The sequence below is a fragment of the Antechinus flavipes genome, chromosome 2 (assembly GCF_016432865.1).
Source record: "Antechinus flavipes isolate AdamAnt ecotype Samford, QLD, Australia chromosome 2, AdamAnt_v2, whole genome shotgun sequence".
NCBI lineage: Eukaryota > Metazoa > Chordata > Mammalia > Dasyuromorphia > Dasyuridae > Antechinus > Antechinus flavipes.
The window spans coordinates 505,485,735-505,500,313 of record NC_067399.1 but is presented as its reverse complement, the minus strand read 5'-3'; the positions used below and the strand labels follow the sequence as shown (position 1 = coordinate 505,500,313).

The window sequence follows — 14,579 nt, the reverse complement described above, 5'->3', positions numbered from 1 at the left end:
CAGGGTCATACTTCACTCAGGCATCAAAGTGAGCTTCCTAAAGTGAAAGTTCGACCACATCACCACTACCACCACCCCTCACTCAATCAACTCCCATGGCTCCCTATTATCTACAGGTTAACATATGCTATCCTCTATTTGGCATTCAGAGCCCTTCATAACTTAATTCCTCTTACTTTTCCAAGCTCCTTACACCTTCCTTCCTTCCATTTACTCTACAGTAGAATGATATTGACTTCCTGGACACTCCATCTCTTGACTCCTTATATTTTCAATGGTTTCCTCCATACATAAGATTCTCTTCCTTCCTCATCACTGCCTCCAGGCTTCCTTCAATCAATCAACCACTGAACTTTTATTAAGTGCCTAGTAGATGTAAAGTAGCTAGGAGGCAGTGATGAAAAAGAGAGAATCCTAGGCTATTTAATTCTGTCTGTCTCAGTTTCCTCATCTGTAAAATGAACTGGAAAAGAAATGCCAAATGACTCTAGTATCTTTGCTGAGAAAACCCCAAAAGTGTATTGAACCTGACTGAAAACAATTGAAGAACAACAATAGCTATGTAGTAGGCTTTGTGCTAAGCAGTGGAGATATAGAGATACAAGAGGAGTTTGCCATCTAATCCTTCCCATCTCAGCTAAAATCCCATCTTCTTCCAGAAAACTTTCCTATTCCTCCTGAGTGCCAGAGCCTTCCCTCTCATATGCTCTCCATTTTATCCTGCATGTATAGTGTTTATAGATTGTGTTCCTCCTATTTGAATGTGAGCTCCTTGAGGGGAGTGACTGATTTTGCATTACTTTGTATTCCTAGCACTTAGCACACTACCTGTATGTGCTATTTTTGACATATTATGTGCCTTAATCCAGCCTCCACTAGATTACAAACTTCTTGAGGTCAGGGATGGTGTTATTCCTTGTATCATCCAACCTAGCACATAGTCTTGCTTGGAGCAGGAATTCAATAAATATCTGTTGGGTCAAAAAGAAGGGTGAAGTTATTACTACTGGAAATTTCAAAGAGGCCTTGTTTTAGAGGCTGATAAACTAAATCCTTCTTAATCTAAAAGCCATATATCATTTAGTGTTTCTCCAAATCATCCTTGCATTTAATTTAGTTCTTTTTTCCATTCTATTACATGAAACTATTATTTCCTAAACTAGATTTAAGCTATTGTGTTTAAGAAATGGTATTTTCTACTTCGTTCTGGCATAAGATAGGAAATAGAACCTTCCCAATAATTGGGTTTGTGTTGTTTATTGTTGTGTTGTTGTTTGTTTGTTGGTGGGTTTTTTTTTTTGGCTTAATCTGAAACTCCATAATTAATAATATGGCAGCTACATGATACAATGGATAGAGTTCTGAGCCTGGGGTCATGCAGACTCCTCTCCCCAAGTTCCAATCTGTTCTTATTGGCCTGGGCAAGTCATTTAGTTCTTTTTGCCTCAGTTTCTTCATCTGTAAGATAAGTTGGAAAAGGTAATGGCAAACTACTCCAGTAACTTGTTCCCAAAAAACTGCATATGAGATCAAAAAGAATTAGGCAAGGGTCAGCTAGATGGTCCAGTAGATAGATTACTGGCCCTGAAGGCAAGAGGACTTGAATTCAAATTCAGCCTCAGACATTTAAAACTTACTAACTGCATGATTCTGGGCAAGTCACTTAACCCTAAGTTGCCTCCCAAAAATAATAGTAACAAACCAAACAGTTAAGAATAATTGAAACAACTGAATAATAACAAAATCTATACATAACACTTTGAGGTTTGTGAAATGCTTTATCTATTTTATTTAATTTGATCCTCACAGCAGCTCTTCAAAGGTCAGTGATATTATTAACTTCATTTTACAGAGGGGAAACTGAGGCCAAGAGATGTTAAATAACTTGCACAAAGTCACAGAGCTAAATAGTCTCTGATTTTAGGACTCCAAGTCCAGTTCTCCAACCTCTGTGCCACTGGCTGCCTCATGGCTGGGTTTAATGTGCTCTATCATTTGCACTTTTAAAGCTCTACTTCAAATCAAGTTAGCATGTATTTATTAAATGCTTACTGTATATGGCAGGCACTGTGCTAAGTTCTGGGAATAAAAATGGAAGCAAAAAGACATTCCTTGAGAAGCTTATATTCTAATCCAGGTTCTGGCTACAAGGCGTTGACCCAGACTTTTACTTCTCTAGAATTCAAATTCTCCTCCCTATAATAATATAACAGCACTTATGTAGTATCTATTTTATATCAGACACTGTGCTAAGCACTGGACACATTTACTCCTCACAATAACCCTGGGGAGATAGGTCCTATTCCCATTTTACAATTGAGGAAACTGAGGCAAGCTGAGTCTAAGTGGCTTGCCCAGGATCACACAGCTAATAAGTGTATAAGGCTGGATTTGAATTTAAGTCTTTCTGACTCCAACCTCCGTGTTGTCTCTACTGCACCACCTTGCTGCCTCTAAAATGACAAAGTTGGATAAGATGAACCCTAAAATTCTTCTAGCTATGATAATCTTTAATTTCCTATGAATTCCCAAAGTAAAGATCTTGCTTTTATACAAAGACATTGAACTTGGGAATCAAAGGGTTTTGCATTCCAGTTCTACTCTGCCTTTCACTCTTGTGACCAACTGAACAATCTCTCTAACTCCTCAGTTTCTTCATCTATAAAATGGGGGTGATAATCTGAGCCCTGCTTCCCTCACAGGGTTGGTGTGAGGATCAGAGAAGACAATGGATGGAAAAGCACTTTGGAAAGCACAAGGCTATGTATGAGTGTAAGAGATTCTTGTGGCACTTGCTTTACCTGGTGAGTCCGGGAAAGCCTAAACCAAAACACAGCTGGCTTTGCTCAGAGCTGTGTCTCCACATTTACCAAGAGGGAGGGAGGGCCATGGAAAGCATGCAACTTAAAAACTCTTCCTCCCTCTCTGAGATCCACTGCCCAGTTTGTTTCTGTTCACCCAACTGGACATAAGAAGGAACGTGAAATTTTCCAGGACACAAGACTCAGGAGGGATCCCCGTCTCGGCCATCGAGACCCCCACTTCCATCTGCCCTGCCAGCCTTCAGCCCTCCCTCCTTACACACCATGTACTTGGATTCTGTGCTTGTCTTACTCTTGTAGTCAGCAGGACCCAGGCAGGGCCAGCTGGCTCAAACTTGATTGGCAGCCCGCCAGGCCAAGACTGTCTGTTGGGCTTTGCAAGAGCTGGTATGAGTGTGTGTGTGTGTGTGTGTGTGTGTGTGTGTGTGCCCCACTTGCTAGGCCCTTCCTCAACCCCAGGTTGGGACTCGGAACCTGCAAAACCTTAATGGTCCCAAAGGACTTTTGAAAACGATTCCCTTTCCCTTGCCAAAGGCATATCCTCCAGGAGGTACAGCAAAAAATTAGTTTATCCCCAAACTGGACTTCAAAAAACCTGAGTTCTGGTCCTAGTTATGACATTAAATAGCTATGTGACCTTCAGCAAATTACTTCTGCAGTAATTGCCCAGAGAGGGAGTCCATTCCTTATCTCTATAGTATCATGGAAAGAATATTATGTTGAGTTAAGGGACCTAGAGTTCAAATCCTGACTCTTTCTAACTATAAACTTGGACAAATTACAACCTCTGTAAGCCTCAATTTCCTCATCTATAAAATAAGAGAATACTAGTTCTAATAGTGAATGATTAATGTGAGAGTCCATAGTCATCTAAAAACTCCTTAACCCCAGGTAGTGGACATATTTCCAAAACAGGGCTCCTAGGAGTCATAGCTAGAAGGAATCCTGATGATCAGAAGTTCTTAACCCTTTGTGTGCCATGGAGCCCTTTCACTGTCTGATGAAATCTATGGCTCCCTTCTTAGAATAATATTTTTAAATACACAAAATAAAATACACAGGATTACAAAGGAAACCAAATATATTGAAGTATTATTATCAAACTTTTAAAAAGTTTACATATGACAGGTTAAGAATCTCTGATCTATGTTTTCTTTTACAACATGACTTATGGAACTTGACAGGTGCTTTTTTAATGGGGACTGGGGTGGGGATAAGGGAGAGAAGCTGGAATTCAAAAGTTTTAAAAATTAATGTAAAAAAATTGTTTTAAATGTAACTGGGGGAAATATTAAATAAATAATTAAAAAAAAAAAAGAATCTCTAATCTAGTTCAGTCCTCTCATTGAGGGTTGTCATAAGTATCAACTGAAATGACTCAAGTAATTACTTGGTGTAGTACAAATTACTTGGTAAAAATCCAAGGAAGTTATATAGATGGAGGGAAACTGTATTTGTGACTTGTGGGGCCTCCAGAATTGACATCCTGATCTCACACCAGAGCAAAGGATAGGATTTGAGAAGATCATTTTCTACATCAGACACATTGACCCATCAAAGAGAATTCAGTGGCTGGGGGAGGTGGGGTGTTAGATTCTAACTCTAAAGGCCTCTGGAGGTAGAGGAGAGCTACTGGTTTAGGAGAACCAACCTGGAGGCTTGGTTTTTATAAAAAAATTTTTATTGATCTCTTTTATTTTTATATCACCTTTGTTTCTTAATATATTCCTTCCCTTCCCCTTCTCAGAGAGTCATCTCTTATAGGAACTGTAAGAAAGAATGAAAAGGAGGAGGGAGGTAGAAATAGTTTAGAAAAACTAGCCAATATGTAAACCAAGTCAGATACAGATATAGGTAAGTGGGTAGGTAGGTAGATAGATAGATAAATGGATAGATAGATAGATAGATGGATAGATGGATAGATGGATACAGTATCCCATATTCTGGGTCCCTACCTCAACAAAGAAGGGAGGGAGATACATTCATATATCACTTCCCTGGAGTCAAGCATAGTTTTAATAATTTAAAAGCAATGAGGTTTTTTTTCTTTCTTTCACTGTCTTCATGCTTTCCATTTACCTTGTAGTCATTGTATATGCTTTTCTCCTAAGGGTACCCAGGTCAGTCTCATTAATTTATATATATCTTCCCATGATTCTCTGAGTTCCTCATATTCATCATTTCAAACAGCACAATAATACCCCATTACATTTATATATCACATTCTTTAGCCCTTCATAAAACAAAGGGGGAATCTATTTTTCCCAATTCTTTATTACTACAAAAAGAGCTGCCTATAGATATTTGGGGCTATCTAGGATTTCTCTATCAGGGACCGCCATTTCTTGCAGGCTGGCAAAGTCCTGAAGCCTGGACGTTCACATTCAGCAAGGAATTCAGGAATATTTATTAGGCACTTACAAGGTGTTAAATCTGGTGCTGGCTTCTGGGAATCTAGAAATGAAAAACATCAGTGCTAATAACTTCACATTTCTATATCATTTTTTAAGGTTTACAAAAAGAGCTTTCCCTACAACCTCTTCAGGTTAATAGTACATAAATGTATTATTATAGCTGTTTTATAGACCAGGAAGCTAAGGCTCACAAAAAAGGTGGTAGATGTGGGATCCAGGACTAGAATCCAGGGCTCCTTTCAAATCCAGTTGATTTCACCATCAGTCCCAGCCTTCAAAGAGTTTATAAGTTAAGGGAATGAGGTATGATAGAGAAAAAGAAAAGAACCAGGAAAAAGGCTGCAAATAGGAGTGTTTAAGAGTTAGAGAGGGTCCTATTATGATACCCAAATTCTGGTCTCAATTCTGTCATTTACTAGTTGAATGATTTAAAACAAAGTAATCTAATTTCTTTGAATCTATTTAAAGTGCAATAAATAATCCCTGTCCTGCCTCCCTCACCAGGTTGTAGTGAAGATTGAATAAGATAATGGATATGGAAATGCTTTTAAGAGGGTAAAGAACTATTATGAATCATAAGTGAGATTAACTAGATTCCTCATTTTTACCCATTTTCTACCACAGATAACAGTAGATTGCCTTAGTGACTTGATTCTGAATAGCCTTTCACATGAATTCCCTCACTTGTCTTCATCATTCCCTGTTAGGTAGAGAAACACAGATGATTTATTATCCCAATTTCCCAGATTTGGAAATGAATGCACCAAGTAATTTTCCTGGATCCAACATCCATCACCACTCCCCTTTAAAAAATAAGCATACAAACACTTTAATAAAATAAGCCTTTGGCCCCCAATCAACCATTAGTTCACCACCACCCTCCTCTAAATGTATCAAGATATTGATTAATCAGAGATATGTAAGAACTGACTCCCTGAAGGCTTCTAATCCTTTTCTCCAGTTCCCCAAAATTTATCCAGGTTAAAATGCATAAGAGCACTTTTAAAAGAAGAATGCCTAAGACTTGGAGGAAACTGAATTCAAATCTAGCCTCAGAGTTTCTCTGAGCAAATTCAGTTAACCTCTTTATGCCTCAGTTTCCTCAATTGTAAAATAGGGATAATAATAGGCCCTACTTCCAGGTTTGTTGCAAGGATTAAATGAGATGATATTTGTAACACAGCTAGCACAAAATCTGTCACAAAGTAGGTACTTAATAAATGCTTATTTCCTTCCTTCTTAAGAAGAGCCTGAGGAGAGAAGGTATGGCCAAAAGGGAAAGGGGTAAGACCCACTTTACCTTTTAATGACTCAAACTATGAGAACTTCAAGTCTTTTTTTTTAAGCAGCCTCCGTTTAGGTTCCAATTTGGGTTCCAATCAGCTCTTTACCTTTGCCATAGGACTTCAGCTTAATTTCCTCTTCTGAAAAATGAGGGAATGGAACCTTTGGGCCTTTTTCAACTCTCCATCTTCTGGCCCTACAAAGTTAGCCCTTTTCCCCCTCACTGGCTGCCTTCCTGGAAACCTGGCTGTTTAGGACGCCCTAAATCCTGAGTGGGCTCTGGGCATTTCCCTTCTGGCTTGTTGACTCCCATTACCCCGGGCTTCCTTAACTCAGCATCTTCTTTCTGCGCATTTTTCAAAGCTTGCTTGTGTCTTTCAGGCAGTTAATGGAGAAGCGGGCGAATGACAGCCGGGACTGTGGTCATCACAGGTGGAATATTAGCAACAGTTATTTTGCTCTGCATCATCGCAGTCCTATGTTACTGTAGGCTTCAGGTACAGTAATGATATGTGCTTTATCGAATTGGGTTGGACTGGGCGAAGCTATGTTCTCCAGCTCAGTTTGTTCCTAGCTTCTAGAGAACGATCGCCTATTGAAGTCTGAAAAGGAAGCTGGGAAAGGGAAAGTCAGACATCAGAGGCATACAGGACAGGCAGTTCCAGCTTGATGCCCGACTCTGCCATTGTCTCATCCTAGGAGTTTCTATCTCTATAATGTTAGTAATAAAAGAAGGAAGACATTGGACTTTAATATAGAAGTCCTATTTTAAATATAATAAAAATAAAAATAGAAGTCCTATTTTATTTTAAATATAATAAAAATAAAAGATAATAAAATAAAGATAAATAAACACCTGCCTAGCTCCCTAGGGTGTTATAAGAGTCAGGTATGATGATGAATGTGAAAGTATCTTTGCGATGTTAAAAACACTAAGTGTTATTTCTTCTTCTGCATCCAGTATTACTGTTGCAAGAAAGATGAGTCAGAAGAGGATGAGGAAGAGCCCGACTTTGCTGTCCACTCCCACGTCCCACCACTCCACTCCAACCGAAATATTGTGCTGACTAACGGACCCTCACTCTACCCATCTTCTTCCTCATCTTTCAATCAGAAATCCCCCCAGTGCCGTACCATCTGCCCCAGCTGCTCCCACTATGAACCACCAACATTCTTCCTTCAGGAACCAGAGGAAGTTCGAAATGGGGGTGAGCGCATCAACTATAAGAACATCAGTCAGGAAGACATAGAGCTGCCGGTAACCTTTGGTGGTCTTCAGGCCCTCAACCCCAACCGCCTCTCTGCCATGCGGGAAGCTTTCTCCCGAAGCCGGAGCATCAGCACGGATGTCTGAGCCCTGTCCGACCCCAGATCTGGCAATGGGAGAGGAACATTGGACTGGGGATTGAGACCCGGCTCCTAGGAGTAGCTTTGCCACTGATTCACTGTGTGACCATGGGCATGGAGTGGTCTCAGTTTCTCTACTTGTAAAAACGGGATTTTGACTAGATGGTACTTAAGGTCCTTGCAGCTTCATCATTCTTTGATTTGGGAGCTTTCAGTCCTTCCTCCAGACTGAACATTAGTTTCACCCCTGAGTAACCCACCAGCGGATCTGACTGAGAGAGCTTATAAGATGATGAATGTATTTTGGTAGTCCAATGATCATCAACAGAGCAAGTCATTCCGTCAATGGGCAGACTATTTCCTGAGCCCCCACTGTGTGCCCAGCTCTGCATTAGGCACTATAAAGGGCACAAAAAAGTAGAAAACACATCCCCTGCCCTCAAAGAGGGGAAAATCTAGTTGGGGAAGCAGGGCATACAACAGCATATTTAATAGTAGCAGGCAGTCTGGTCTAAGTTTAATACCCAATGAGGAATACAAGCTGTAGGAAGAGAAGAGGGAAAGGTCCCCATGATATGGGACAGTCAGGAAGGTCATTGTTTAAGGAAGAGCCTCAGAAGCAAAATTGGCTAAATTCCGGCTAAGAGATGATAATCAGAGAGTGAAAGTGGATATGTAGCGTGGGAATGGGGGAAGGAGGAACCCAGGAATTAAGGTGTTTAAGCCATAGCTGCCATTGTAGGGAAGAAATTTTGGTACCAGTCTATCTCTGATTCCCAGAACTGTTCTGAGGGTCACCACGGCCGGTATCTTGTCTCACATATCAAATGGCTGCCTGATATTGGCAGGTAGAATCACACAGCCTCCTCCACTCCCCACCGGCCATGAAGGTATTCCTCTTATCAGGATCTCCACTTCTGCTGACCCTAGATCCCTTTGGATCCAAAGTGGCTTCTGACTTTGGGTGACCCCATTGGTAGAAAGGGAGCAGGATGCATGAGGAAGGAGAGAATGAAGATAAAACTATTAACATATCACCTAATGTGTGTAATAATGGGCTCTTGTCCTGCCCTCAGCATAGACAGACACACACAAAAAAACAGAGAGGGCTGAGAAAAAAAAGTGACCCAAATTTGCCTGGAGACTTCCTTAGTCAGGCATGCAGGTGCACCACACACACACACACACACACACACACACACACACACACATGCAAATATATATATATATATATATATATATATATATATGCCTAAGCCTCCTTGGACAAAGCGAGATGAGCTCTTACTGGTTGACATAGGAACTTCTCTGCTAGAACAGTCCTTGGAGTTTGTCATTGTCCTAGAAGCCAGAAACCAGTTTGCCTCTTCTCCTGCCTCCCACCCACATTGAACATTGATCTGCAGGCATAAACAGCAGGATCCACCTAATTGTTTCAACAGACCTCCCGTCCACCAGTTACAATTTCCTCCCAAGTATTTTAACCTGAACACACAACCCACCATCACTGGTACATATCCATGAGGTCCAGGAGAAGAAATAAATCTGTTTTAACTGATTGGAGAAATCCTCTAATTCTGATGGGCAAATCACTTAGCCCCCAATGAAGGCAGCCATTTGTGTGGATCTCCAATCATTTTCTATTTAGTAAAAGGTGATACTTACTCTTTGGTGGCAGATTGTTGAACTATATATCTTTTAAAGTGTACAGGAAATGAGGCTGCCTGGAAAAATCCACGTGGCTGAGCTTCTCTCTGGACACCCTCAGTTCTGTCTCTGGGGATTTCTCCTCCAAGACTACACTGCATAGGATGTGGGATATGGATGGATAGTCCCCTTATGACCAGTCTGCTCACAACCAGAGAAGGAGGTACTCCTCACTGAACTCTCGATTAAAACTTCTACATAGAAGACATGCTCTTGGCAAAGGGCAAACTATCATTTTAAAAGTTGTGGTTGGTTTATAAATATTGTGTGCACCATGACAAGATAATTTCCTCTCATTCCCGGAAGGCTTTTAATTCCACAGAAGAAGTTTCAAAGTACCTGAAAGATTCACCACTTTTGGTATTCTTGATTTTCTTTCTTCTCCTCCTCCTCCTGCCTTGTTCTATAGCATATTAGATTTGCCCAGTTAATTCATCCTTGAGTGGGGCAATAGTCAGTGAAGCTTTGGTGTAAGTATCTTTTCCAGGCTTGGTGTTCTCAATGGTCTGATGTTATAACAGAAGCTTGAACCAAACTCTTACTTTGTACAAATTCTTATCTGAGGTTGGTTCTGTTGCATTTGACTTGGGGGGAGGGAGTGGGGGGAATTTCCTGTGTTGTCTTTCTATTTTCCTGTTTCCTTTTCCGATCTATACATAACTATAAAATATATGTACATATATAGCTTTGAAATAAGAGAAAGCAGATTAACTTGGCAGAGGTGGACTGCTGAATGGTACTGACTCCCGGGCCCTGCTGGAAAAAAAAAAAAAAAAAGAAATAAACCTTACCTTTGACATTACTATGGAGAAGAGGCTTTTTCATCTGGCCCCATTTCCAGACCACTCTTTATAGTGGTTTAGGGAACAGAGATCCCGCCAGCCAGCAATGACATTGTACAGACGACTGGCTTTAGCAAAAAAAAAAAGTCCTTGGTGAGAGAGGTCAAGGCCATAACCCAGACATATAATTGGTGTATGGTATGGTTTTGAAAATGAAAGGCTAAGAATTACAACTATTATAGTCATCTGATTCTGGGGAGGGAAGTGACTGCCATGAAGCTCATCTGAAAACATGAGGGATTCCACCCCTGCCCCAGAATGAGCCTTAGAACAGTGGAATGAGGGGATGAGTGGAAGCAGAGCAGACTTCACAGGTAGAACGGTGCCCACAGAATAACCAAGGATGATACCAAATTAAAGACAGCCCTATTGCCTTTATTTCTTTAGGCCTTAAAGAATCTTCCTTTAAATGCAAATACTCCTGGACAGAGCATTCTTCATTATTAGCTGACACCTTAATTATCGACAAGTCTCTTTGATTAGCTAAACAAGAATAAAGATGAAACACGGGGTGAGAGATGGGGAAAGGAAGACCCCAAAGACAGGTTTGTCTGACCCCTGTGTGCTGAAAGCTAGTCCTGACTACATGAATGCATGAGTCAAAGCAAAAAGCTCAGGAGGACTAAATGAGGAGGACATCTACTCAGTCACATAGTCGCTAATCCTAGGCAAGTTTTTTGAGCTTTCTGGATCTCAGTTTCCTCATCTCTAAGGGTTCAGACTAGATGGCCTCTAAAGTCTCTTCCAGCTCTAAAACTGATCCTCGGAGTAGCCCTGTGGATTTCTCACTTTTTACCCAGTGCTCATAAAGTAAGTCAACACCTTCCTACCTTGGATTCAAATCCCACCCTTGCAATTTAGTATCTATAAGACTTTGAACAAATCCCTTAATCTCCATGGGTCCCATGTCTAAAACAAGGGAGTTGGACGAGATGACCTTAGAAATCTCTGCTCGCCTAAGTCCATGAAGCAAATTGGTACAAAGAGCCATGTGCTCAGTAGGAGTGTAGGGAGTGTAGGGTGTGTCACCAGTGACATGCTGCGTGACTTGGAGAAAGCTCTCCTCTCCTCATCTGTACATCATGGGCAGAAACTGGGTGGTCCCAGGAAAGTAAATTTGGAACCGTTCTACACAAGCCCCACCACCCGCCCCCACTCCTGGTTTGGGAAAGGCCCAGTCTCCCTGGAAGCCAGAAACAATTGCTGAATGTCCAGTCACCCCAGCTCCAACCCCTAGTCGTGGGAAGCTGCAACCAGGTGATGGACAGCTGTGAGACCCAAGCAGCCCCACAAAGGGTGAAGTTCCTATGGATTCAGTCAGAGGGCAGGCAGGGGATTAAAGAATTTTCAGTTAAGGTGAGTTTCTCTAATATTTTGTCATGGCTGCTAGGAGGACCACTGCCTTCCGAGAAGAAAAGGAGAACAGGGAGCCTAAGCCACTAAGATTTTACTGGGGTGTACTTCTTGTCAAGCTTACAGAAGAATTGTCATCTTTCTCCTCCTCCTCCCCAATCCCTCCTCCCCTCTTTTCCCCCTCCCTCTCTCCCTCACTCTTCATCTTCTTTTCCCTCTTTCACCTTTTCCCCCTTCTCTCCCCCCTCTCCTTCCCTCTTATTCTGTCTCTCTGTCTCTGTGTCTTTCTGTGTGTATGTTTCAGTGTGTCTCTGTCTCTGCCTCTCACTCTGTGTATGTCTGTCTCTGTGTCTGTCTTCTCTCTTTGTTTGTCTCTCTCTATCCCTCTATCTCTCTCTTTCTCTCTGTCTTCTCTGTCTCTCTTTTTCTGTCCATCTGTCTGTCTGTCTCTCTTTCCCTCTCTCTTTCTGTGTCTCTCTCTTCCCCTCTCTTTCTCTCTGTGTCTCTCTGTTTCTTTCTATCTCTGTCTCTGTATCTCTGTGTATGTGTGTCTCATTCTGTGTCTGTCTCTCTGTCTCTACTTCTCTGTGTGTCTCTGTCTCTCTGATTCTCTCTCTCTCTCTTTCTCTCTTTCTCTCTCTCTCTTTCTCTCTCTCTCTCTCTCTCTCTCTCTCTCTCTCTCTCTCTCTCTCTCTCTCTCCCCTCCTTACCATCTCCTCTCCATTTTCCCATCCCACTCCCAATACAGGCAGCTGATGACTTAGTAGATGTAGTGATGAGCTTGGTATCATGAAGACCTAAGTTCAAATTTGATTTCAGGCGCATGACTCCAGGCAACTCATTTAACTTCTGTTTGCTTCAGTTTCCTCTGCTGTAAAATGGGGATAAAGGAGCACCTACCTCCCACGATCGTTATAAGGATCACAGGAGATAATATTTATAAAAAGTGCTTAGCCTGGCCCGTAGTATGTTTTATATAACTCTTTATTCCCTCAGAGTACAGCTGACTAATAGGGAAGTTGCTGGTCCCCTTTGGCTCAGTGGTGTTGTGAAGCTCAGGTGATATAATGGATGTAAACACTTTGCAAACCTTGATCTGGTTCTTCAGTCATGTCTGACTCTTTGTGACCCCATTTGGGTTCTCTTGTTAAACACACTGGAGTGGTTTGCCATTTCCTTCTCCAGATCATTTTACAGATGAGGAAACTGAGGCAAAAGGGTTAAGGGACTTGTTCAGTTGTTAGGTCACACAACTAGGAAGTATCTGAGGACAGATTTGAACTCAGGATGATGACTGCAGACGTGGCACTTTATCCGCTGTGCCACCTCACTGCTGTTTGCAATCTTAAAATGCTAGATAAAAGCCAATATGACTATTAAACTCCACCTAGAGATGACTGTATTCCTCGAGCTTTCTATTACACTGCTGCTGAGCTCAAGCAATGTTTATGGAGCAATCCAGGGGGCTGCTGGTAAATGTTAAACCAACTCTGATCTTGGGGTGGGTGGGGACAGACTTTTAAATTTAATCCGCATTATTAACAAGTCTAGACAATCAACAAAACAAATCAAGCTCTTGGTCCCCATTTCCGAAGTGTAAATGCTCATATTGACATTTTAGTAACCAGAAGCCACAGAGCCGGCTCTCCCTGCCGCTCTCACTGCTCAGGTTTTCCCTCCTCACTTCACCATATGCCGATCTAGCTTTGAGCAACAACCGGAGAGGCAGAATGCTTTTGTGAATGAAGCACAGGATTGGGAATCTAGAGACCTGATTCTTAGCACAGCTCCTGGCTGTGGTGTTCAGTTGTCTGGCTCTTTGTGACCTTGTATGGGGTTTTCTTGGCAAAGATACTAGAATGCTTTGCCATTGCCTTCTTCAGCGGGTTAAAGCAGAGAGTGAGATTGTGACTTGCCCAGGTTCACACAGCTGTCAATGTCTGAAGCTGGATTTGCACTGAGGTCATCTTGAGTCTAGGTCCTCTATCCACTGCATGCTCCAGCTGCCTCTCTTGCTTGTTGATTGATGGAGTCCACTAGCTGCGTGATGCAGGGGATAGAGTACTGGGACTTGGAATCATCTTCACGAATTCAAGTCCAGCCTCAGAAACTAGCCAGGGGACTCAAAACAAGTCATTTATCCTATTTACCTCAGTTTCCCTCCTCTATAGAGATGAGAACCAGAGAAGAAAATGGCAAACCAGTCCGGTAGCATTGCCAAGAAAACCCCAAAATTGGGTCATAGAGAGTCAGACATGACTAAAAATGACTGAACAACAATCCCTCAGCCTCAGCTTTCACATCTGTACGATGCAGGGTGGGGCATACAGTCTGTAAAGTCTCTTCCAGTTCTGACATAAATGTTCTGACAGGACATGTCTTAAGACCTCTTCCAGCTCTGATGTTGCATTTTCTGAGGCTCTTCCTGTTCAGAGATCCCCTCTCCCTGACATTCCATGTTCTAAGCTCTAACATTTTAGATTCAAAGATCCCTCCCGGCTCTGACATTTCATAATGTTTTGTGGGTTTGTTTGTTTGTTTTTTTAAATTTGGCTGGTACAAAGCAGACTGATGGGTATATTCACAAAACTGCTTTGCCCTGGGACAGACTTTTCCGGCCTTTTCAACATGAGGTTTGTGTGTCACTGCTGTTCCAATGAAGGCAAAAGTCCAGAGCTCTCCCTCAAAGCTCCCTGTACTTCTTACTAATCGCTAACATTTATTTGGCACTTGCTATGTGCCAGACACTGTGCAAGCCCTTCACAAGTATTATCTCATTTGATTGTCACAAAAATCCTGGGAGGTACATG

At 41.8% G+C, this 14,579-nt stretch overlaps 1 protein-coding gene across 1 annotated transcript in view; it reads left to right on the top strand.

The window, feature by feature from the left end:
- Window positions 1-9,064, top strand: part of FAM163B (family with sequence similarity 163 member B) — a 58,231-nt gene extending 49,167 nt beyond the window's left edge. The window contains exons 2-3 of the mRNA XM_051980286.1: window positions 6,902-7,017; window positions 7,482-9,064. Coding sequence (XP_051836246.1) covers window positions 6,925-7,017; window positions 7,482-7,874 — 486 coding nt within the window. The 5' untranslated portion in view covers window positions 6,902-6,924 and the 3' untranslated portion in view covers window positions 7,875-9,064. The remainder of the gene's footprint in view (window positions 1-6,901; window positions 7,018-7,481) is intronic.
- The last annotated feature ends 5,515 nt before the right edge of the window (window positions 9,065-14,579 follow it).